This window comes from Pinus tabuliformis, chromosome 1_1 (assembly GCF_031772625.1).
Source record: "Pinus tabuliformis cultivar Carrire ecotype Pingquan chromosome 1_1, CPIR1, whole genome shotgun sequence".
NCBI classification, from domain to species: domain Eukaryota; kingdom Viridiplantae; phylum Streptophyta; class Pinopsida; order Pinales; family Pinaceae; genus Pinus; species Pinus tabuliformis.
Window position 1 is genome coordinate 828301809 of NC_142297.1, and position 24229 is coordinate 828326037.

The 24229-nt window shown below is 39.9% G+C and overlaps 1 protein-coding gene across 4 annotated transcripts in view; it reads left to right on the forward strand.

Moving 5' to 3' along the window:
* The window catches only part of MSH1 (MUTL protein homolog 1), a 512649-nt gene that overhangs the window by 80618 nt on the left and 407802 nt on the right, over positions 1–24229 (forward strand). For all 4 annotated transcript variants that reach the window (XM_089392823.1, XM_089392822.1, XM_089392821.1 and 1 more), the window contains exon 7: positions 23083–23147. In XM_089392823.1, the coding sequence (XP_089248949.1) occupies positions 23083–23147 (65 nt within the window). The remainder of the gene's footprint in view (positions 1–23082; positions 23148–24229) is intronic.

A 24229-nucleotide genomic window follows, 5' to 3' on the forward strand; every position in this document is an offset into this window, starting at 1 on the left:
AAATTTTAGAGGACATTAGAGTCTAATGTCAACTCTAGGGCCTTCTTCATCTAGAGGGAAAGATGTTACGTTTTCTCCTAAAAGGGGTAGATGAAATCATTAGTTAGTTGGTTCATTTCATTGTATATGACTCATGATATAAGATACATTATCATATTTTGAGGTTGAGTCAGGATTCAGGCTTCAGGATTCAGTACACGATTCACTGTTATGTGTGGTGTAGCACTAGACATATTACACATCTTATGTTAGTTCTATTTACATATTTTTGTGTCAATGCATCTATTTTATGTTGTGGATGCTTTAGATACTAAAAAAATTGAATAAAAATGATTTTTTTTGTATTTTTTTAATTTTGCCGATTTTTTACCCATCTTTACCAATTTTATCCTGTTTTTTTACGATTTTTTTCTGATTTTAGACCCTCGCAGATTTAATCTCGATTGCGATTATCGCAACATTGGTTGATACCTTTCATGAAAACATAGTTATTGCTGTTAGATTTTATACACACAAGAGGCTAAGTAGGAAAACATATAATAATGAGAGAGATTATATTGATACATTATTGTTAAAATTGGCAACTAGGGCCAAATTCCACCTTAGGATAGATCATATGATGGAGATGATTATTGCATTGGATTCCTCTTTTTGAGAGGTCCAATTTTGATATAAAGATCATCTCATTCTGACAAGCAGAAATGGAATTTTGTATTTCTCTCTCTTATGCACAAATTGTCAAGGTTAGCCTCAGTCAAATGTAGGCTCAAAAGCCCAATAGATGTGTCTCCTCACCCTCAACAAAGTGTATAAATAGGAGTGACCCCTCTCCTCATTTGGACATCACTAATCTCATCACATCTCTCTCTCCTCTCTTGATTGGTTCATACAACTTGGAGGCAACCTTCTCTACTTCGCACGTGTGAAAGGAGGACGAATTTCTGGAGTGTTTTGCTAGCTGGCAATTTTAAGGTTACAGGGCAGCGTCGACCAACGTTGACCCTTGTTGTTTGACCGAATTTGACTATGTTTTGGAGGCAAAAAATTGATTTTTGGAGGCTACATTTATTGGCATAGATATCAAGGAGTTTGGAAAAATTTGACCAAGGTTGACTTCAGATTTGACCACAAAATTTATAGCTGCATTTTCTCTCCTTTGACTAGTTTGACCGAACTATTTTGGGCTGACTTTGACTCTCTTGGAAGGTCAAATTGATCTTCTGTTGACCGAGCTGCTTGGAGGACATTTTGGGGCTGCTTTGACCAACGTTGACTTTCTGGTTAGGGTTGCAATTGACTGCTGATTTTGACAGGACTGTTTTGGGCAAGTTAATTTGATATTTGTACTCTCTGCTGAACTATTGAAAAATAATAAGAAGATTTGATCAAAGGATTTCCCCACATTGGGGTTTTTCCCTGGCATCCACCATATCTCGTGTCCTCTTGTCTTGGCTTGTCTTCTGTACATGTTTTTATGTTCTATCTGCATTTACTATCAATGTGTTTAAGTTAATGTGATTACCACTGAATATAATGAGAAATTGTCATTGGGCTAATAAAGAAAATTGAAGTAAATTGTGCTAAAGCATAGAACATACCATTGTTATCTAAAATTAACATGGTATCAGAGCACTCAGGTGAAGACAAGGGCCAAGCAAGAGTGAGGAAAAGCAATCGCTAAGGGAAGCTGTTGGATAAGGACTTGGAACTAGTCCCAATGACGACTACATCTTGTTGAAGAATCTGGGGCAATTATAGTTAATGAGATTCTTCTTAGCATGATAACTATTTGTGAGGTATTTTATATTTAGCTTATTAACACAATCTTTTCTTGATATCATTAGTGTGTGTATTTCTTACTTCATCAAATAGCTACCAAAACAAAGAGACAAGAACACACGATGTTGGCTTTTTGCCAGGGCCAAAACCTCTCCCTCTTGGAGAGGAAAACCCGCACAAAATTCTTCTTATAGAGATTCCAATTGACGAATACCAAGACCATGACCCTTGACCTACTATGCCACTCCAAGACCAAGACATCAACCCTCTTCGTTGTCACTGCTGAGATCATCATTATGCTACACCATTGAAGCCATTACTACTTTACCACTGAGATCTTCATTCTTGTTGCTCCATGACTGTTCCTTCATCGAGCTTTTCAACATCACAACGAGATCTTTATATACATGAATGAGAGCTGCACTGAGATCACTGTTGTATCATAGTTTCACCATTGATATCTTCATTGGAATACCACCGAGATCATGATTGCATCATGACTGTGTATGCCAAGACTATCACTGTGTATACTTCTGCACTATGCTTTTCACCAAGACTATAGCTATGCCCTCCTTGCATCGAGGTCCGCTGCAACTATGCTGAGACTATATGGTTGTGACCTTTTAACTAGGCCGAGACATCAGGTATATATGTGAAGATATCATTGTGATACTCATCTGAAAGCTATAGTAATCCTCCTCCATACGAAATGTTGAACTGTTGCCCTTATCCGAGTGTCCTGTATCACTGTACCTTGTTTGAGATTCTGAGCTGCGTGCACCCATCCAAAATTACAAAGACTTGTCCGAATTTTTTTGTGTTTCTTGTGGTGACCTCAGCGTGGTATTTATAGTGGTTATGTCTCCCTAAATAAGCTGATATGTCACAGTGAAAGGATGTGTCTATTATTTGAGCCGACTTGACATTAATATATATTTTGAGGCCGACATAGGTGTTCTTCTTCATCGTTTTGTTGGCTGATGTCTTCAGGAGGATTGTGCTTGTCTTAGAGGGCTGTTCTAGACCTTTATATAGAATTTTATACATTACACATAAGCTCAAGAAGAGCATGACATTGACTCTTTAAACTAAATCCTAAGGCTCTCAATGGGAGCCACTAAATAAATAAACTTCTTGCTCTGAAACCCATGCAACAAGGAATAAATTCTTTTTCTTGTTTTACAAAAATTAGAATACAATGTCATGAAGACCGAACCTAGTTATACTTTTTCCAACACATATTACTTCAAATCCGAGGACAAGCTTAAGGACAAATCCGACTGTCATGTATGGAAGTTGACTCTAGATCTAACATTGGAAGAAAATGATGCCATGGACTATGTCAAAGGAAGAGTAGTGGAACCTCCTTCAAATGTATCAGCAGTTGCATAAGCGAAGTACAAGGAAGGTGACGTTAAAGCTAAGAAATTATTGTTGATTCTATTCACAAGCCTTTGGTTGCCTATATTTATGATTTGGAAACATCTAAGGAGATGTATGACAAGCTAGTTGGGATGTTCAAAGTAAATATTGCAAATCAAGTTCTCTTTCTCAAGCACAAGTTGAAAGACATCAAGATGGATGGAGGAGAATCCATCCAATCCTACTTCATGATGATTACCAAGATCAAGAATGATCTCCTTTCTATTGAAGAAGTCATTGGTGATAGGGAGCTCACACTTATTGCACTTGGAGGCCTTACAAGAGAATGGGATGTGTTCAACACCACCATCCTCAACAATGACAGGATTCCGAGATTTAATGAATTATTGGCTAGATGCACTCAAGAAGAAATAAGGATGATGGAAAGAGACAAACCCTCAAACGCAAACAATCCTACTGCCTTCTCCGCTCATACTAGGAGGAAGAACAATGCTGGTCCAAGAAATCAAGGTCAAGGGTTCAAAACCGGAATTCAAAGAAGGAAGAAAAGGAAGATGCTTCAATTGTAACAAGTTTGGCCCCTTCGCTAGAGAGTGTCCTCACAAGAAGGATACTCCAAGGGATGATGACAACAATAACAACAACTTCAAAGGCAATAGGTTCAACAACAAAGGAAAAAGAAATGCTCCCGCTGCTCGAAATGGAAATGGTTGTCCTCCCAAGAAGTCGAGAAACTCCAGGTATGAAGAAGTTAATGTTGTAAAGCAAAAAATGTTTTATCTTATTTCTTCCCTCACGACTGCCTCTCTTTCGGATACATTGGATCATTGGTTGATTGATAGTGGTGCCTCAAGGCACTTCACTGGGTACAAAGAAGCTCTCTCTAGCTCGATTGAAAAGAAGACGAATATGGAGATTATACCTAGGGATAATGCCACTTATCTCGTGGAAGGAATTGGGGCTGTTACTCTTCACTTAAATCAAGGTCAAACTCTTCATTGACAAGAAGTGTTATATGTACTTGATCTGAAAAAGAATTTGGACTCTATTTCTGTATACCTAGGGATAATGCCACTTATCTCGTGGAAGGAATTGGCGCTGTTACTCTTCACTTAAATCAAGGTCAAACTCTTCATTGACAAGAAGTGTTATATGTACTTGATCTGAAAAAGGACTTGGTCTCTATTTCCGCGATGGAAGATAAAGGTTTTAAGTTGACATTCATTGATGGGAAAGCTCGTGTTTGGCAAAGGAACCCAAGAGATGCATTCACTCTTGGATTTAGGGTTGAAGGTCTCTATCAGGTTGGAGGAAGGCCGTTGGGAGCAATGAATTGTGATACTTCTCTTCAATTTGAATTATGGCATTGGAGATTTGCTCACCTTCATTTTAAAGCCTTACCTGATGGAAGGAAGATGGTCACAGGTATGCTCAAATTCAACTTAGATCATGAAGGTGTTTGTCAAGGTTGTGAAGCTGGAAAACATACAAGGGGACCATTCCCCTCAAGTGAAACTCAAACCATCGATATTCTTCAATTGGTCCATTATGATCTATCAAGTATGTTGCTCGTGACATCTTTGGGTGGATATTTGTACTATGCTATTTTTGTGGATGACTTCTCTTGCAAAACATGGATCTATTTCTTAAAGAAGAAGGATGAAGTGTTCAAATGGTTCTGCTCTTTCAAAGCCTTGGTCGAGAATCAAACAGGGAAGAAGATCAAAATATTAAGGACCGATAATGGAACCGAATATGAGTCAAATGAATTCAATGACTATTGTAGAGAAGCTGGCATTAAGAGGGAGACCACTACTGCATATACTCTTGAACAAAATGGTGTTGTCGAAAGGAAGAATCGAACTATCATAGAAGCCATCCGTGCCATGCTTCATGACCAAGGTCTACCGAAGTTCTTATGGGGAGAAGTTGCCAACATCGCTGTGTATGTTCAAAACAGATGCCCACATCAAGCTTTGGACTTCAAGACACTCGAAGAAGTTTTCACCGGTAAGAAACTTGATGTTTCTCATTTTAGAATTTTTGGTTGTCCTGTATTTTTTCATGTGCCGAAAGGGAAAAGAAGCAAACTAGATGCATCTGGGAAGAAAGAAACGTTTGTGGGCTACAGTGAAACTTTGAAGGCATATAGAATCTATGAGCCTGGTCAAAGGGAAGTGGAATTAAGTCATGATGTCACTTTCGATGAAGATTCTGCTCTTAGGAAGGTCTGAGATCTTCCTATCCCTAGGAAGGACAATGATGATGCTGATGCTAAAAAGAATGATGAATCTCTGTCTGATGAACCGATGCCTTGATTTTGAAGTCCAATGGATCCCATTGATCCACCTCCTAGTGAGCCCACTACTTCAAGAAAAATACCTTTGTGGCTCAAAGATATTCTTGAAGATGCTGAGAAACACATTGCACCGAGGGGGAGATTTCGTGAAAGCAAGAAGCCGAATAGGTACCAAGGGTACTTAGTTGCCATGAGTACCATTGTACAATTTGAGCCTTGCACTTTTGAAGAAGTTGTGAAACACCAAGTTTGGAAGGATGAGATGAACGAGGAATATAAGTCGATCATAAAGAATGATGTCTAGGATGTAGTTCCTAGACCCAAGGACAAGTCAGTGGTCACTTCGAAATGGATCTACAAGATCAAACATAGAGCTGATGGGAGTGCTGAAAAGTTCAATGCCAGATTTGTTGCTCAAGGCTTCTCTCAAAAGGAAGGAGTAGACTATGATGAGATATTTGCATCGGTTGCCTGATATACCACCTTCCGTTCGATCATAGTCCTTGCCGCTTTGCAATGATGGAGCCTACAACAGATGGATGTCAAAATTGCCTTCTTGCATGGCTCGCTTAAAGAGGAAGTCTATGTGGAACAACTTGAGGGGTTCGAAGTTCAAGATCGTGAGGCACATGTATGCAGGGTGAAGAAATCCCTTTATGGGTTGAAGCAAGCCCCTAGGGCTTGGTATGAAAGGATTGATAGCTATCTTATGAAGCTGGGATTTACAAGGAGCAATGCTGACCGAATCTATACTTCAAGGTTGAAAAGGACAAGCCCCTCATTCTGGTCCTTTATGTGGATGATCTCTTTCTAACAAGTGATGACCCTCTCATTCATCAATGCAAGAGGGAGTTGGCTTCCGAATTTGAGATGAAGTACCTAGGATTGATGCATTACTTCTTAGGGCTAGAGGTCTAGCAAAAGCCAGGTGAGATTTTCCTTTCTCAAGGAAAATACATTGTGAAGCTACTTAAAGATGTTGTGGGATGGTGGATTGCAAGTTCGTGACTACTCTAATGGCACTCAAATTTAAGAAGCTATGTGGAAGTGCTGCAGGGCCCGGATTAGCAAACACTTCCGAGTATCGCCAACTTGTGGGGGCCATGGTGTTCTTGGTCAACTCCCATCCTGAGATATGCTTCGTTGTGAACACGTTGAGTCACTTTAAGGTCGAGCCTAATCACATTCATTGGATTGCTGCTAAGAATCTCTTGAGATATCTCCGGGGCACAATCCACTATGGACTGAGATACACTGTCGGGAATTTGAGGCTGCATGGATATTCAAATGTTGATTGGGCTGGTAGTGTGGTGGATCGTAAGAGCACGTTCAGGTGCTGCTTCTCTTTGGGGTCTGCTTCAATATCTTGGATGAACATGAAGCAACAATCGGTTGCACTAAGCACCATCAAGGTTGAATAGATTGCTGCAAGTATGGCTTGTTGTGAAGCTGTTTGGTTGAGGAAGCTCTTCAGTGAGCTATTTGAGCACGTGTTGGATACCACCGTGATCTTCTGCGACAACTAGAGTGGGATTCACCTATCAGAGAATCTTGTGTTCCATGACCGCTCCAAGCACATTTATATCAGGTACCATTTTATGCGGGATATGGTACAATGGGGAGTAATAAGGCTCCATCACATTAGAATAGATGAGCAGGTCGCAAACATTCTCACGAAGCCTTTGGGGAAGGTCAAATTCTTAACCTTCTGAGAGAGACTTGGAGTTGTGGAACGACCCTCCTATGAGGGTCTCGTATTAGTTGGACACTGAGCTCTGGGAGCTCCTGGGGGCTTGGGGTACTTCTTGGAGCTATGAGCGACCATAGGGTGAGTGGTTCACGTTCCCTTAGTGGTGTGATAGATACAAGGTGAGTAGTGCACCTTCCCCTGTGACAATCCCGTGATGGTTGACATGTGTGTAGGGTGAGTGGTTCACCTTCCCCTACCAGGACACATATATGTAGGGTGAGTGTTTTACATTCCCCTATGATTGACATATGCATAGGATGAGTGGCTCACCTTCTCCTACCGATGCCCCAACACACATCCTACCCACAGAGTCCGAGACTCATGGGAAGTACCTCTCATCTAGCCAATGAGTTGGGAAAAGATGGTTAGGGACCATAGCACTACTGATGAATGCATCGTGTACTGCTGTACTCCCTATGACTAGGATGCATGGTGTTCAACAACTTGATCTGGGATCAAGGACTGGCTTTAGTCAGCGGAGAGTGGTATGATCTTATGACTAACTCTCGATCACTTCTTCTTCATTATTACTTCAGGGTTCAATAGAGTAGAGCAGGGTAGTGATGACAGGGATGATACAAGATGACAGGATGGCATGATGACAGATGGATTGGCAGGTAAAATTCTCCCTAGTTGAGAGGGATTGTTAAAATTGGTAACTAGGGCCAAATTCGACTTTAGGACAACTCATATGATGGAGCTGATTATTTCATTGGATTCCTCTTTTCGAGAGGTCCAATTTTGATATAAAGATCATCTCATTCTGACAAGCAGAAATGGAATTTTGAATTTATTTTCTCTCATGCACAAATTGTCAAGGTTGGCCTCAGTCAAATGTAGGCTCAAAAGCCCAATAGATGTGTCTCCTCACCCTCAACGAAGTGTATAAATAGGAGTGACCTCTCTCCTCATTTGGACATCACTCATTTCATCACATATCTCTCTCTCTCTTCTTGATTGGTTCGTACAACTTGGAGGCAACCTTCTCTACTTCACATGTGTGAAAGGAGGACGAAATTCTGGACTGTTTTGTTGGCCAAAAATTTCAGGGTTATAGGGCAGCGTTGACTAGCGTTGACCCTTGCTGTTTGACCGAGTTTTGATTGCGTTTTGGAGGCAGAAATTTGATTTTTGGAGGCTGCATTTATTGCCATAGATGTCAAGGAGTTTGGGACAGTTTGACCAAGGTTGACTTCAGATTTGATTGCAGAATTTACAACTGCATTTTCTGTCTCCTTTGATTGGTTTGACCGAATTGTTTTTGGGCTGACTTTGACTCGCTTGGAAGGCCAAATTGATCTTCTGTTGACCAAGCTACTTGGAGGACATTTTGGGGCTGCTTTGACCAATGTTGACTTTTTGGTTAGGGTTGCAGTTCACTGCTGATTTTGACAAGACTGTTTTGGGCAAGTTAATTTGATATTTGTACTCTCTCTGCTGAACTATTGAAGAATAATAAGAAGATTTGATCAAAGGGTTTTTCCACATTGGGGTTTTTCCCTGGCATCTGCCATATATTTTGTCCTCTTGTCTTGGCTTCTCTTTTGCACATGTTTTTATGTTCTATCTGCATTTACTATCAATGTGTTTAAGTTAATGTGATTACTACTTAATATAATTGGAAATTGTCATTGAGTTGATAAAGAACATTGAAGTAAATTGTGCTAAAGTATAGAACATACCATTGTTATCTAAAATTAACAATTATTCAGTGATGCAATGTCTCATTGTGTAAGAGGAAAGAGAGTAGTAGTTATGTAGCTCCCAAATACCTAAGTTTTAATCAATACATTAGGTAATTCATATTAGAAATCATAGGGGTATTGCAGAAGTAGGAAACAATGTCCAAGTAGAGAGTGGTGGTGTTTACAAACACCATTATAGCATTATACAATAATATGTTAAATTTTGCACATAGCCCTTGGATTTTAATTCCTAGCAGATTATTACAGCTCTACTGAATAAAAACACAATTAGATTCTTAACAAAATATTCAATGGAAGCACAATTACACAACCAATCTCAATCGCATATGACACACAATTTTTGCCCAATCAACAATTCATTAAATTAATAAGCTAAACCTACTTGGGTTCCCGTCCTTGGATAATGGCCCAATTGAGGAATTTACAAATACAACAAACCCTAGATCTGATCTAGCTGATCAAATCCTAGATCTATCCTTGATTTACTTGGATGTTCTGGATCTCCTATGTCGCATCCATACACTTTCCTCAGACTCGACACACTAGAGTATCTCACCCCTCACTTGAAAAAAACCTTTCTTAGTGTCTTGTGCCATTATATGGTGTGTCTTTCTCCTCTCTTTAGCCTTGCTTTTATAACTTCTCATTGAGCTAAATCCCTAAACCTAATCTCCAAAGTGATAGATGGACAATATTAGATCTCACCTCACTTGAGATCAACGATTGAGATTAAAACATGATCACTAAAGTAAATGCTATACTTTTCCTAAGTTTCTTTAGCTCAATAGGCAACATAATTAATTATGTGCTTTTGTAAGTTAGACAGATGCAATAGTGGCAGTGGCAGGGCCATGGGTAGCAGTACATGATGCAACAACTTCAGAGGATGTTGGGCAGCAGGCCTAGCATCAGCATAAGGACCGATGTCGGATGATCTGGGTGATGCTTAGTTAGGAGTATTACTAGAGCACAATCCTCGCTAAGAGGGAGTGTTGGTTTGGGGTAGCATCGGATGTGCTCTAACCTCGAAACTTGGTGGAGAGGCTAAGGCACATGAGATCTCCAATACCTAGAAATGTTTTGGACAGATTCTAAACAATTTGGGAGATATAAAATTATTTATATTTTTAATCGAGTCCCTGAGTCTAAACTTAGAGAAAATAAAATATTAATGTGAATTAATATAAAACTATGTTAGAAGGGTCCAAAAGTCATGGATCAAGCCAGAGTTAATATTAGTCGTTGATTAGGGATTTAATCTAAGCCGTTGATTTGCTAACGAGAAAAGTATAAGAGGAGGCTTGAGGGTCACTTAGAGAACACACCGAGTTGATCAAGATTTCGATTTTCTGGGGCTGGGTCTGCTGAGGAAGTCGAAAGAGTGATCAGAGTTGCAGCTGAGGGGTAGTGAATATAGAAGCAAAGAGGCAGAGATAGTACCAGGAGGATCAACACAGAAGTTAGGAGAGAGGGACACAGAGCCAGCCAGGGGTTCACACAGAGCCGGCTAGGGCTCACGCAGAGTCAACCAGGAGCTACGCGGTGCCTTAGAGAGCCAGCGTGGGTGACGTAGAGGCTCTAAGGGTTGACATAGTGCCTCTAGAGGCTGACGTAGGGGGAGCTAGGGTGACGCTGGGCTAGAAAGGGCTGACGCAGTCCCTAGAGGTTGACGTTAGGGTTTTCGTGGGGCAGATTGGAGCTGGGAGCTGTCGGAGTGTTTATCCGGGGTTTTAGCCGAAACATCTGTCTCCCACTGAGAGGTACTACCATCGAGATTATTCTCTGTTGGGTGAGACGGTTTTCGCACCCAGATTGTGTTTTGAAGCTGCTTAATAATTAAAACCCTTAGATAGCTACACCGATTTTCCCGCATTAGGTTTTTCGGGGACATTGGTCCAAAAACAACGGTGTCACTTGTGTGCTTGTTTTGTTTTCTCCAGTTGATGATCTGTAATGTGTTGAGCATGTACTTGTATTTATTTTCAGTATTTACATGGTAAATAACTTGTTAATTAATCAGAACAAGTAGGCAACAATAAATCAGAAAAGTACATGAAGGGTTTCTAACAGTTAGACTTAGAAAATCCAACTCTCATTACTAGAGCAAGTATCCTAAAGTGATTTTTGGCGACCTCTGCTTGCCTAGATGCCTATGCAAAAGTTCTTGCCCGAGCTAAAACATCAACATAGCTCACCTTGATAGAAAATGTATCTACATACACAAGCTCTTCACACTTTCTTCATGATATGGATTGATCCAAGTGACGAGCTATTTATAAACTTGAGTACGTAACCAATCTGTTGAAGTTTCTAAGTTTACTTAGTTTTAAAGCCTCCATGCACTTTATCTGATTTATTCCTACCTACTTGTTATTTTCCTTAACAAGTTATTTACAATGTAAATACTGAAAATAAACACTAGTGCATGCTCAACATATTATAGATCAACAACTAAAAGAAACAGAAACAAACACACCATATGACACCATTATTTTTGGACTAATGTCCCCGAAAAAACCCAATGTGGGAAAATCGGTGCAGCTATCTAAGGGTTTTCTTATTAAGAAATATCAGAGTACAATCTGGGTGTCGAAACTGGCCTACCCAACAAAGAATTTCCTTGGCAGTAATACCTCTCAGTTTCTGACAAATCTACTGGCTGAAACCTTAGATAATCCTTCTGGCATCTACTTAGCACCAATCTGCCCCAGAAACCCCAGCGTCAACCTCTCTCTGGATTGCGTCATCCCTCTAGCCCTTTGTGTCAGCAACGCTGGCCTCTCTGAGGCTCTGCGCAGCGCCCGGATGCCTCTGCGTGAGCCCTGGCTGGCTCTGCGTCACTCTCCTTGGCTACTGCGCTGCTGTCTTGGCACTATCTCTGCCTCTCTGTACTCAAATGCCCCTCAGCTGCATCTCCCGATCACTAATTCTATCTCTCTTAGCAAACCCCGCTCTAGAGAATAAAATGACTGATCACTCCGGTGTGCTCTCCAAGTGACCCTCAAACCTCCTCTTATACTTTTTCTGTTGACATATCAACGGCCGAGATTAAGTCCCTAATCAACGGCTAAGATTAGATCTGGCTTGATACATGTCTTTTGGACCATTCTAACACAGATTCATTTAATACACATTAATATTTTATTTTCCCTAAGTTTAGACTTAGGGACTCCATTAAAAATATTAATTATTTTAATATCTCCTAATCTGTTTAGAATCTGCCCAAACCCTTTCTGGGTATTGGAGACCTCTCCACCAAATTTCGTGGCTAGAGCACATTCGATGCTACCCCAAATCAACACTCCCTCTTAGCGAGGACTGTGCTCTAGCAATACTCCTAACTGAGTATTGCTCTGATCATCCAACATCGGTACTTGTGCTGATGCTTGGCCTTCTTGCCCAACATCTTCTGCACTACTGTATCCTGTACTACTGCCCATGGTTTTGCCACTGCCACTGCTGCATCTATACGACAACTCCCTCTGCATCCGTGCGGTTGTTGGTCCTTTCTCCTAGCACTGCATCTGCACTGCACCTCCTCCAATTGACCTTCTTATTGGGCTAGAGACACCCACTGATGCTAAAGCTCCGTTTGCCGCTGACAAGTGCTCCCTCTCTGATCTCTGCACTGCTGCAACAACTCCCTGCATCTCGCATTGTTGCACACCTCTCTGTGCCATCCTGCACTAGTGCAACACTCCTGTGCCTCTCTCACTGCTGTAGCCTGCTAGCCTCGCGTTTCTTGGGACACCTGCACTGTAGCTCTCTCTGCCGCTCCATCCGCATCCGTCTCGACTCTCTACTCGATTCAGCCAGTCTTGCTACTCCTCTTCAAGGCTCCCGTAGCAAGGTCTAATACAAGAGGGTGGGTACCTCAAGGATCCTGCCCCTCATCGCCTGTAGTCCGCCTGACTACAACTCGATGTCTCTCCGCTTCCGCTCAAGTGGTGCGTGTGCACTCATGGCATGGTCATTGTCTGTTAAAACTTCCTTCTTTGCCCATGCTGGCACTGCCTTAGTCTCGGACGACTCTCCCTTACTCCTCTTCCTTGGACACTGGGTCGCATAATGACCCAGCTCCCCACAGTGGTAGCACTTGATCTTGGAGAGATCTTTCTTCTTTCGCTTCAATTGATTTCCCTCAGATGCTAGGGCCACATCTTCCTCCTCCTGCTTGACTTTGATCCCCTTGCTGCTGCTACCCATCTTCTACTGCCCTCTGATCTCTTCCTCGCGAAGAGCTGCCCACATCTCGTCCCAAGGTGGAGGTGTCCCTCTGCCTAGTATACTCTGGACAAATACCTCCCAGTCTTTTGAGACAACATTCAGGGCTATCCTCACCATCAGCTCCTAATTCGGTGTTGCCCCTATAGCAGTCAACAGATCCCGGATCTCATTTAGTCCTCTGAGGAAGGTGTCAATCGGTTACCCCTTCTTCATCTGATACGACTTCAACTGATTCTCAAGTAGCATTCTTCTCTGCACAGATGTATGCTGGTACAACTTCTTGAGAGCCTCCCACATCTCAAATGTTGTTTCCTTCTCGGCTATGTGTGGTACTACATGATCCTTGACCCCGTCAAGGATAATGCTCTTGGCCCTCGCCATCGCCTCCTCGTACTTGTCATTATCATTGGGGTCAACTGGGATAGCTATTACCTTCAAGGCAAAGTTCTTGACACGATTCCTGTCAAGTACGGATAAGATTCTGGCCTTCCAGACTGCGAAGTTCGATGCTCCGTCCAGTCTATCCTGGTCTCTTACTCCATGTAGTGCCATGATGCTCCTCTACTTCCCTCCTGGAAGTTCTTTGTTCGACTCCTCTGAGTCTCTACTTCCCATCTGGAAGTTCTCTTTTGGACTCCCTCTAAGTCCTGATTTCCCTCCTGGAAATCCTTCTGCCACTGTTGAGATTCCCCCTACTTTGATCGTCTTGTGCAACCGCACCACTCATCCGGGTTCCTCGGCTAGAAACCCTCGGTAGAAACTCCTCTAGCCTTGCTTTGTCAGGTACTGTTCTGACTACAATACCTCACCAGTTCCACTCTGCGATATTCCTGCAGCCTTCTAAACCCCACCAACCTGAAGGTGAGAGCTCCTAGGCTTTGCGCAATCCCGACACCAGCAACCTGGCCTCCTCAGCCAACTGTGTTAGCCCTCCCAGCTGCTGCGTGGCTCTGCGTGAGGCTTCTTTGCCTTCCTTAGCCTCTGCGCTACCTTTTCCCGGCTCACCCTTGATGACGCAGGCACTGTGTCACCCTTCCTTGTTGCTGCTCTGCTAGAAACAACTTTTGTCACCTCGAGACAACTGTTCTATGCTGCTATTGCTCCGCTCCGCTGATGTCCTTTAGTCCTCCTGTGATCTGCAATCACGCTTTGATACCATGTTGAAGTTTCTAAGTTTGCTTAGTTAGAAAGCCTCCATGTACTTTATCTGATTTATTCCTGCCTACTTGTTATTTTCCTTAATAAGTTATTTACAATGTAAATACTGAAAATAAACACTAGTGCATCTCAGCATATTACAGATCAACAACTAAAAGAAACAGAAACAAACACACCATATGACACCATTATTTTTGGACTAATGTCCCCGGAAAAACCCAATGTGGGAAACCGATGCAACTATCCGAGGGTTTTCTTATTAAGTAATATCAGAGTACAATCTCGGTGTCGAAACTGGCCTACCCAACAGAGAATTTCCTTGGCAGTAATACCTCTCAGTTTTTGACAAATCTACTGGCTGAAACCTTGGATAATCCTTCTGGCAGCTACTCAACACCAATCTGCCCCATAAACTGCAGCGTCAACCTTTCTTTGGATTGGGTCAGCCCCTCTCTGTCTCACGCTTGCCCTGCGTCACACCAGATTGGTTTGCGTCAGCCCTGGGAGGCCCTACGTCACCCCAAATTGGTTTGCGTCAGCCCTGGGAGGCCCTGCGTCAACCCTTTGGTCCTCTGTGTCAGCAACGCTGGCCTCTCTGAGGCTCTACGCAGCTCCTTGTTGCCTCTGCGTGAGCCCTCGCTGGCTCTATGTCACTCTCCGGGCTACTCCACTGCTCTCCTGGCACTATCGCTGCCTCTCTGTCTCTCTGTACTCAAATGCCCCTAAACTGCATCTCTCGATCACTAATTCTATCTCTCTTAGCAAACCCTGCTCTAGAGAATAGAATGACTGATCACTCTGGTGTGCTCTCCAAGTGACCCTCAAGCCTCTTATACTTTTTCTGTTGACATATCAACGGCCGAGATTAAGTCCCTAACCAACGACTAAGATTTGATTTGGCTTGATCCATGTCTTTTGGAACATTCTAACACAGATTCATATTAATACACATTAATATTTTATTTTCCCTAAGTTTAGACTTAGGGACTCTATTAAAAATATTAATTATTTTAAAATCTCCTGATCTGTTTAGAATGGCCCAAACCCTTTCTGGGTATTGGAGATCTCATGTGCCCCAAACTCCCCACCAAATTTCGTGGCTAGAGCACATCCAATGCTACCCCAAATCAACACAATCTCCTTAAAAAAGGTTCTAAATCTAAGGATGCAATCATTACCTTTTGTAGGTTGACACTTAGTGTAGATAGGAAATTTGCTCTGTCTAGAATAGCCATGTTGTACCATCAAACTTCCTCATATCTAATATGGGATCGAAGTAGTTTCTTGGTCTGAAATTGAATTCATGTTTTGGGGGATCTTGACGTAATGAATACTCTTGCTAGTGGAAATCCTTTTGTTCCCCTGATGTGCTGATAAGTCACCTTTTTGCTTTTTGGAAGGAGGACTTGCATTTGAGAGATATTTTAGTTACCCAATTTTTGTCCTCATGGTTTTCTGAAACTCTTTAAACATGCTCAGTGTTCAGTTTTGCTTTATTCTACTTGAGGTCTTCAGGAGTTGACTTGTGATTATCTTCAAACTTTTGAAAGTCCTCCTTGAGTTCTTTACTAGTGGACTGGTTCGTATTCTGAAAATTTTGAAACCCTGTTTTGCTAACCTTATTTTGTAGGTCAACCTTCGTTGCTGTTATAGTTTTCATGGTTATGATTCTCTGTTCAAAACTGAACAAGTAAAATTCCAAATCGTCATTCTCCTCATATGTCATGAATGAGCCTTTGGAAGCCTTTGCTAGAGTAACATTTGGTTTATTACTTATCACCTTACTGCAGCTGGCGTTCAAATTAGCTGTGGATGTGGTTACAATGCCCCAACCATTCAGTATTTATCCTAAGTTGTCAAAATCCTTTAATCAATATATTCTCCTTTATTTACCTTTCCTACATTTTTTGAATCTCCTCAAGTAGACCTTCAAATCGGAAGTGATGCTAATGTTAAGTTAGCATGCCTTTAAAGCCCTTATTCAGGGATTGCTTTGCAGTCTGACCTTGTAAGTGATGTATCTCTGAAATTTCTGCACTGTTGAGTCTGAACTTTCAGCCTGTAATAACGTGGCATTTCTTCTTCTCAATGTTACTATCTCACTGAATTTGGATGTGCCAAAAAAAGCCATGTTCAATGTGCCAACACTTGCTGTTTCTCACCTTCATTTGGAGAATGTGGTTGTACAAATTATAACTTTGTTGTCAATTTTACGTCCACAACCTTCATTTTTGGACTTGCAATAGTCTAGTCTTTCCTCTTTTCAATATAGTGTCCTTTGAATTGGACCTCACAATCTCAGTATACACTTGTTTTAGTAACCCTTACTATTTTTAGCTCAGATTTAGGATTGAACAAAAGAACAAAGTTGATTGCACCTTTCAAATACTCGTGACTATTCTGCTGATATTTGTACCAGATATATTTTCGTGTTTCCTTTGTCCACGCCTTCAATTCCCACTTGATTTAGAGCCCCCAAAGAAAAAGTTATAAAAAAATGTGCAAGGTTTTGTTGGAAGGTGCCAAAAGCAAGAATTGTCCACTTTGATACCAAGTGTTATGGACGATATAATGATACAAGTATAAGAAACACCTAATTCAGCAATGCCACTCCTAAATGAGGTGGATGATGAATGAATAAGAATCCTTTTTGAGTGGGCAACTTCGTATTGCAAGATATTCAAGTGCAGATCACAAGATGATTATTTAGTTCAAGATATTAAGAGGGTTAGGAGGCATCCTACAATAGAAATCAGTAATATTCCTTTCGGAATCTTTAGTTAAAATCTTGAACAGTTCGTCCAGGAAAATACACCATAATAAAATTGCATAGTACAAATAAAATTGCAGTTGTAAATGAAACTAGAAAAGCTGCAACTTAAAATAAACATGAGACATAAGCAGCAAACTCAGCTTTATTTTTTTAACTAAATATGTGATTACATAAGAATAGTTGAGGTGAAGGCCTCCAAAATAGCTGCAGCTATACTGAATCTGGCCTCCCAAATCTGAACTGGAAATGACGCCCAAATTGGAGATTTGGATGATCCCCACTCCAATCCACAGATTTGCTCTAGATCTGCTCACGTTGCATGATGATGCTCCGTGTGATTTCTGACTAAAATCTCCTCAATAGTGGGTTGGGTTTTTGTCCAACTCACACAAGGAAACCCAAGGGTTTTCATCCCGAGGCTCTCTGATCCTGAAACCCAATAATCCAAGATGTTCCCAAATGATTTGCTCCCCCTCCTTTTAAAGATTGGATGGATCATTCTACAGCCTTCTAGAAGCACTTTTATTTTATTATTTTATTCCATTCTAGAAGCCTATCCCTTTTTATTTGAATATTTAAGTCACTTCTCCCCTTTTTGGCCTTTTCTTCCGATTAGGCACTTTTCCCCTCTTAATTTAATAAAGTCACTTTTAAATCCTGGGAAACGATTAATCGGCCAACATGCTTTATCCGACCATTTAAAGTAACATTTCACCATCCCATCTTGTTGATCTCCTCATCCCGGTTCCATTGAGGTATTACACTAAGGTGTTTCTCCAAATAATCCGCTCCAAATAACACCTTTAGCATATTTAATTAAAATATGCTTGATAATATCCCCATTTTACGGGAATCGTTGGAATGCAATGGAACCAAGGATGAATTGTGCGAGACTAAACTTGATGATGAAATACAACAAGCGAACCCTGTTGGACCCCATCAAACTCCGCCAAAACTCTTTGGGCCCACAGATGACATGATTGCTCTTTTGACCTGGCTATCTCCAACCTTGGAAGTCCATCCTAACTGCATCATAAGGGAAATAAAAAATGGGAACATTATATAATCCTACCTATTTCTAGTTGATATAATGATAATAAATGAAGGTGTTGACGGTGTTGGAACCCGCTAACATACGGGGGATCTTCTCGATATGAGGTCCTAATTAGCTCTCATACTGTTTGGTGTAGGAGTTCCATTTAGAAATATGGCTTGACTGCCATTAACTTAGAGATTTGCCTTGGCTTAAGCAACTAGCATGAGAGAGTAGCGCGCATGTGCTTTTGAATGAGCAAGGGAGTGTGCTTTGTGGAATGTTCGATTGTAAATGTATCAAGGTTCTTTTACTGCAAGGAAAAAAAGTGAGCCTCTAAAAGAGAAGTAATAGTAATAATCCAGTAGAGACGCACACATATAAACAAAGAAGAATCATTAGACATCAAGTGAAATAGTTCACGTAGATGGTACGATCATTAAAATCATCACAACACATCTTCAACAAGCTGAGCACCATAGTGACTGAAGTAGTTCAATTACTTTAGCACATATGAAAGCCAACATAAGCCGTAAACATTAGAAGAATAGTCTCAAAACATCCACGATCCATGCATGAAAATGTGCCGACTGAATGGCTTCAAGTATTAAGCAAAAGTTTTAAGATACATGAGTACAATGAACATCACTATCTCCATCGTGGAGCGTTAGAGCCACTACTTGCTCCCTGAAAGTACTATCTCTATCTCCCTAATGCCTTATGGGAGAATCCAAGGTGAAAATTCCTTTGCTTGAGTAATCAGGCTCCTTTGCTTGAAACCCTCTGCGTTAGCTTGTTGAGACTCTATGCAGCCTCTCTGGCCTTCTGCATCACTCCTGCAGCCTCTGCGTGGATGACGTAGGCCCTGCTGGCTCTGCGCAGTCTCTACTGCCTTTGTGTGGCTTCCTCTGGCCCTACGTCTGCCTTTTCTGCCTCTTGTGCTGATCTCTTTATCTCTCTGTTCCGTTCTTGTTGCCTCCTGACTACTCTCCAGACCACTAGTTCAATTTCTCAGCTAACCCCGCTCCAGAAATTGAACTGATTGGTCTCCCTCAGTGTGTTCTCCAAGTGACCCTCAAGCCTCCTCTTATACTTTTCTCGTTGACAAATCAACTGTCGAGATTAAGTCCCTAATCAACGGCTAAGATTAGATTTGGCTTGATCCATGACTTTTGGACCATTCTAACACAGTTTTATATTAATACACATTAATATTTTATTTTCCCTAAGTTTGGGCTTAGGGACTCCATTAAAAATATTAATTATTTTAATATCTCCCAAGTTGTTTAGAATCTGCCCAAACCCTTTCTGGGTATTGGAGATCTCATGTGAATTAGCCTCTCCACCAATTTTCGTGGCTAGAGCACATCCGATGCTACCCCAAATCAACACTCTTGGTGGGTGCAAGGTGCACTTCAGAACAAGGATGGGGTCCTGACTAAGGCTTAAGAGTGCACCATGCACTCTCCTAGCCCTAGTGGGCTAACTTGTGTAACCAAAATTTCTCTAACTCTGAAAGATAAAACAAGGGGCAAACACAATGAGTTTAGACATAAAATCAAGTGCGACACATACCAACTCGTCAATAAGACTTTGACAGGATCAACCAACGATAAACACACATCAAAACGCTAGTTTACAAATACTCCCCAAGTACAATAAGGAAAGTGCATGCGAATGCGACCCAAAGTGTTGTTTTACAAAAAACAAAGATATTGTAACTATGAAGTGTACTAGAGATGTTCTAAACAATGGGACAATCACAACACTTAGGAATGATCAATAACACTTGAAACATGTGGAATGACTTGAAACAACACTTGATGACCAAAGCGACACTTATGATAGTTTGGTAGGCTCCAAAATTTGAATGTAGTGAAGTTTTGGAGGGTGTTGTAGCAGTGATAACAGAAGGCTAAGACTGGGGCTTGACAAGTAATTGTAAAATGTGAAAGATCCAAGATTGTTCATGCACGGGGAAGGAGCAATGGTCAAGGAAAGGGAGAACGTGGTAGGAAAATTGAGAACTCAGGAAGACAAGTTGAAGATTGGCTTGTGTTACTGCCCAAATTGTATGAACGTGATAAGAGCCCCAATCTACAACACACAAAACAATGGAAACCTTTGAGGAAGGTCACCCATTGTCACCTCAGTAACTTGTCCAATTACTTTAGGTTGGCTTTCATCTGACTCAAGGGGGCTTCCCTATTATGATCACTAAGTCTTAGTCGAATGAGCATAAGGTGATATCAATAGTGGCGTCAGTAAAACTTTTTTTTGGAGATGCTCCAAAAATCATAGTTCTCCCTCTTAAACAGAGGGATTTGTGGCTGAGTAAGGTTGATGTTACCATTGTTTTGGTGGTCAGTAATCCTTTAACCTAGAGATATTCTCCATTTTAAACTTGTCCAGTTGATGGGTTTGTAGATAAAGCCTCTTACAAATTTGTTAAGTTAGTGATTGCTACATGCTTTGTAATTGGCTAGCTTTGATACCAATTGAAAGTTAATTAAAAAGAATATACAATGGAATTTTCAATAAACATGAGAGTGTGGTATTCAATAAAAACATCAATTAAAGAGCAATACTAAAATGGACTTGAAAATGCTTTTGCAACAATGAATGAAGCGATTTCTTTCTTCATTTGTTCTCATTTCCATCAGTGGGTTACATTAATAATAGATATCTGGTGCAAAAGAATTGTTAGCAATTAATTTAAAAGTAGAAATAGAGCTTATGCATGCTCTGCATAATTTATTAGCCAAAACTGGAATTGTAGGCCTTATTCTCAATCTAAAATTAACTATTTTCAGGGTCAATGCTTGTACTTTCCTTTAGGGACACCATTTTGATGAAAGACACCAATGCATTGAGTATTGAAAAATTCTAATAATTTGGAATGAATTTTTGATGAAATAACATGGAATTTATTATGAGCCATTTATCTTAACATATTATACATGGAAAATCATGCAATTTCTTGAGTTTTGGTTTCACAAATCATGTCTTCAAACAACCTTTTACCAAGTCATCCTGCCATGCATACCTCTAATCCAAATTTAGTTTAATTTTTTTTGAGCGTAACGACATACTACTATAAGGCGAAAGGTATTTTCTTTTTTTGCTTGACATTGTAAGCAAATACTTAGACCTTGTTTCCCTATGAAGCCCCACATTAGAATCTTATTCTTTAGAGGCAATCATAGAAATATACAAGTAGTCCTCTGAGCTTGAAGCTTCCAGAATTGCTTCCATCACCAAGAGTGACCTTGTTCACTTGTCTCAAAATTTTCCTTGTAATCTAGATTTGTTGAGTACTTATTGTTTGAAGGACTAGGCTAAACAACTAGGCTCTACCTTTAGTGTGATGTGACTTATTAACATACTTTTGCAACATAATTGCATGAGGACCCTCCTGACTGATGTCTTGGGCTTGTGACCACATATTAGTAGTTGTTAGATCTTGCACATGGTAAAGGGTTTAGAAGCTTGAAACGTCAACTTATCAACAAAATTCTCCAAAGGATCCTTACATCCTAGTAGGGCATTAGAGCCAATCCGAACCTAAGAATCATTCCCAAGCTGTTGAGTTAGAAATTTTCCAATCACTAGGAAAGTTCCAGTTGGAGTCTTCTAGTGATTAGACGCATTCTTGTTACTCTTGGTCTTTGATTCCAATCAATAAGATAGCTTAACTTAATATGTATTCTTTCTAGATTTTTTCTTCACAAACTATCTTTAGTCAAAGCCCCTGATATATCTGTTGCAACTAAATAAATCTAGATATATTTAAATTCTTCAACCCCCACCCACTAGTCTCTTTTGGCCTAGCTAGTACTTGCCACTTAATCAATGGAATTTTATCATATCAATTCTAGATGTTTGTAACAATGCTTATACTATTTTTCTCTTTGGATGAAGGCAGTTGACAATTCTTGTGTATTAATTTGCGGGGCATATCTTTTATCGACCATTTCCCACATATTTGAAAGAGTTCTAGTTCGTTGTATTTATTATTGGAGTTGTCCTTAGTGCGACTTTTTGTACTTTCCGGTGCTGGAATCGAGCGGAAAAATTTGAGGTGAAATCTTGATTTGTGTTATTTAAACTAGTTTTTTGACTGTATATATCGATTCAACACCTTGAAAAACCCCTAGGACATTTTGATTGTGTAGGGTTATCCATCAAACTTGTGATTTCAATAACTTCCTGCCGGATTTTAGAGAAATTTTGAACGGGAAAAACCGATAGGAAAAGCTTCCAAAAATTCACACTAAAGACAACTCGTCTATTATATCCATTTTTTTGTTGCATAGGTTTGTTTTTCCATTTGGGTGTTGGCATTAAGAATTGCTCTATTATTGTTTCTGCATTGAATTCAAGAAGAAAATATATTGTTTGAAATCGTAGACATGATAAATCTATGAACAAAATTTTCTTTAGAAGGTTGCTAAGCACATAGATCCGTGATTTGTTCATGTATATCTACATTTTGATCCAACTAGAAGCAAGGTTTGAAGTAACAAATATATGTAAACTTTGAAGTAATAGATCTTACATGTTTTGGGTGCCCTTATATTTCGTTATTTTTTTTTGAAAGTCAACAAGTACTAGAGAGACTTCAATAAAAGATCACTTTTGAAGCATCACCTTTCTCTTCTTTTCCATGAAGATTTTTTTTTATTAATTGTTTGTGTTTATTCTTACCCGAGAAAGATTTGTGGTATGAAGGGCTATGCAAGCATAGTATGGACTATTATGTTGTTTCTTTTCTTGTCTATATATTGATATAGTCTGGGTTTATCATTTAAATTATTGTTGGGAGAAACTATTTTTTTGCTTTGATTTAAACCATTTTTTTAGTTTATCTATTATATATGTTGAATTTCTAACTGAATTACATATTAGAATGTGATAGAACCTCATTTTGATATTACGATTAACTATTGACAATGTTGATGATGTTTGTTGTAGTGTGTTGTCGAGGAAGTTCAAGGCCCAAGCCTAGCCCGAACTCGTAAGGAACGTTTTGTTTCAGGGTAAGTAAAATGTTCATAACATCCTATGAATTAGTAAATAATTATGTAAGAACACAGTTTCAAGAATCAATGGTAGTGAAAGTTGGATAACTCTAAAAAGGAGATGGGTTGAATGGGTAATGGGATGAATTTTGATTAACGAGATAAATCATGTGTGTATACTGATACTAGAGTTGATAATGAAAAGAGATCATATCAATTTTTGTGGGTAGGAAAAGTTAGTGTGCATTAAAGTATGTGTTGAAGTGAAGAAAGAATTGAAACCCTTTTCGGTTGGAGATCCTATGTGAGTGGATATAGGAATTCATTATTTTATAGAGTGCATATAGTAGCATATGATGGTTGCTTGATTGTTTTATTGGCTTCAATATTTTTTTGGTCTCCTTCTAGGTAGATCTAGAAGTTGAATTCATGTTATCTATGGTTTCCTATCTATAGCTATAATGTGCCTTGTGTGTGTTGAAGACATTACCAGTGCATTGTTACATATGGATTGATAATTATTTTTCATCTTTCGTCACCTTGTTTTTATATGCATATAACTATAATGTAATGTTTGAGATGTTGGTGTTTATAACTTTGAAACCTCACTCAAACCAAAACAAGAATTGTGATTTTCACCTTATTGCATATGTTACCATTCCTTTGTAGAAGGGAGATATTGATCTTTCAATTTATTATACAATAAGTAAAATAACAATGAAAAGAATTATTCAACAACATATTGAGAGGTATTGGGGATGATGTTTTCTCTTCAAAAGTTTTGAATTTATTTTTTTTATTTATATTGAGTATCATTTTTTTCCACTGGAAAAATCGTAATTTTATTCATTATGAGTAAAATTACATGTTGTAGATGCTGTAACAAAACTTGTCCTGCTAAAATCAGGAGCTAATAATCAATCAATAGTTTATCTAGGCTTTCCTACCCTTCTTTTTTTCCATTTTCCACTAGCCTTCATTGTTAGGCGGAGCTGTTACAATAATCATTTGTGCTTCATTTGTGGCAGCCTTGATGTCTTTTTCAGAATCTGAGCTTGTTGATGAGTATGCTCGCTTGCTGCCTCCAATTTCCTGCTCGG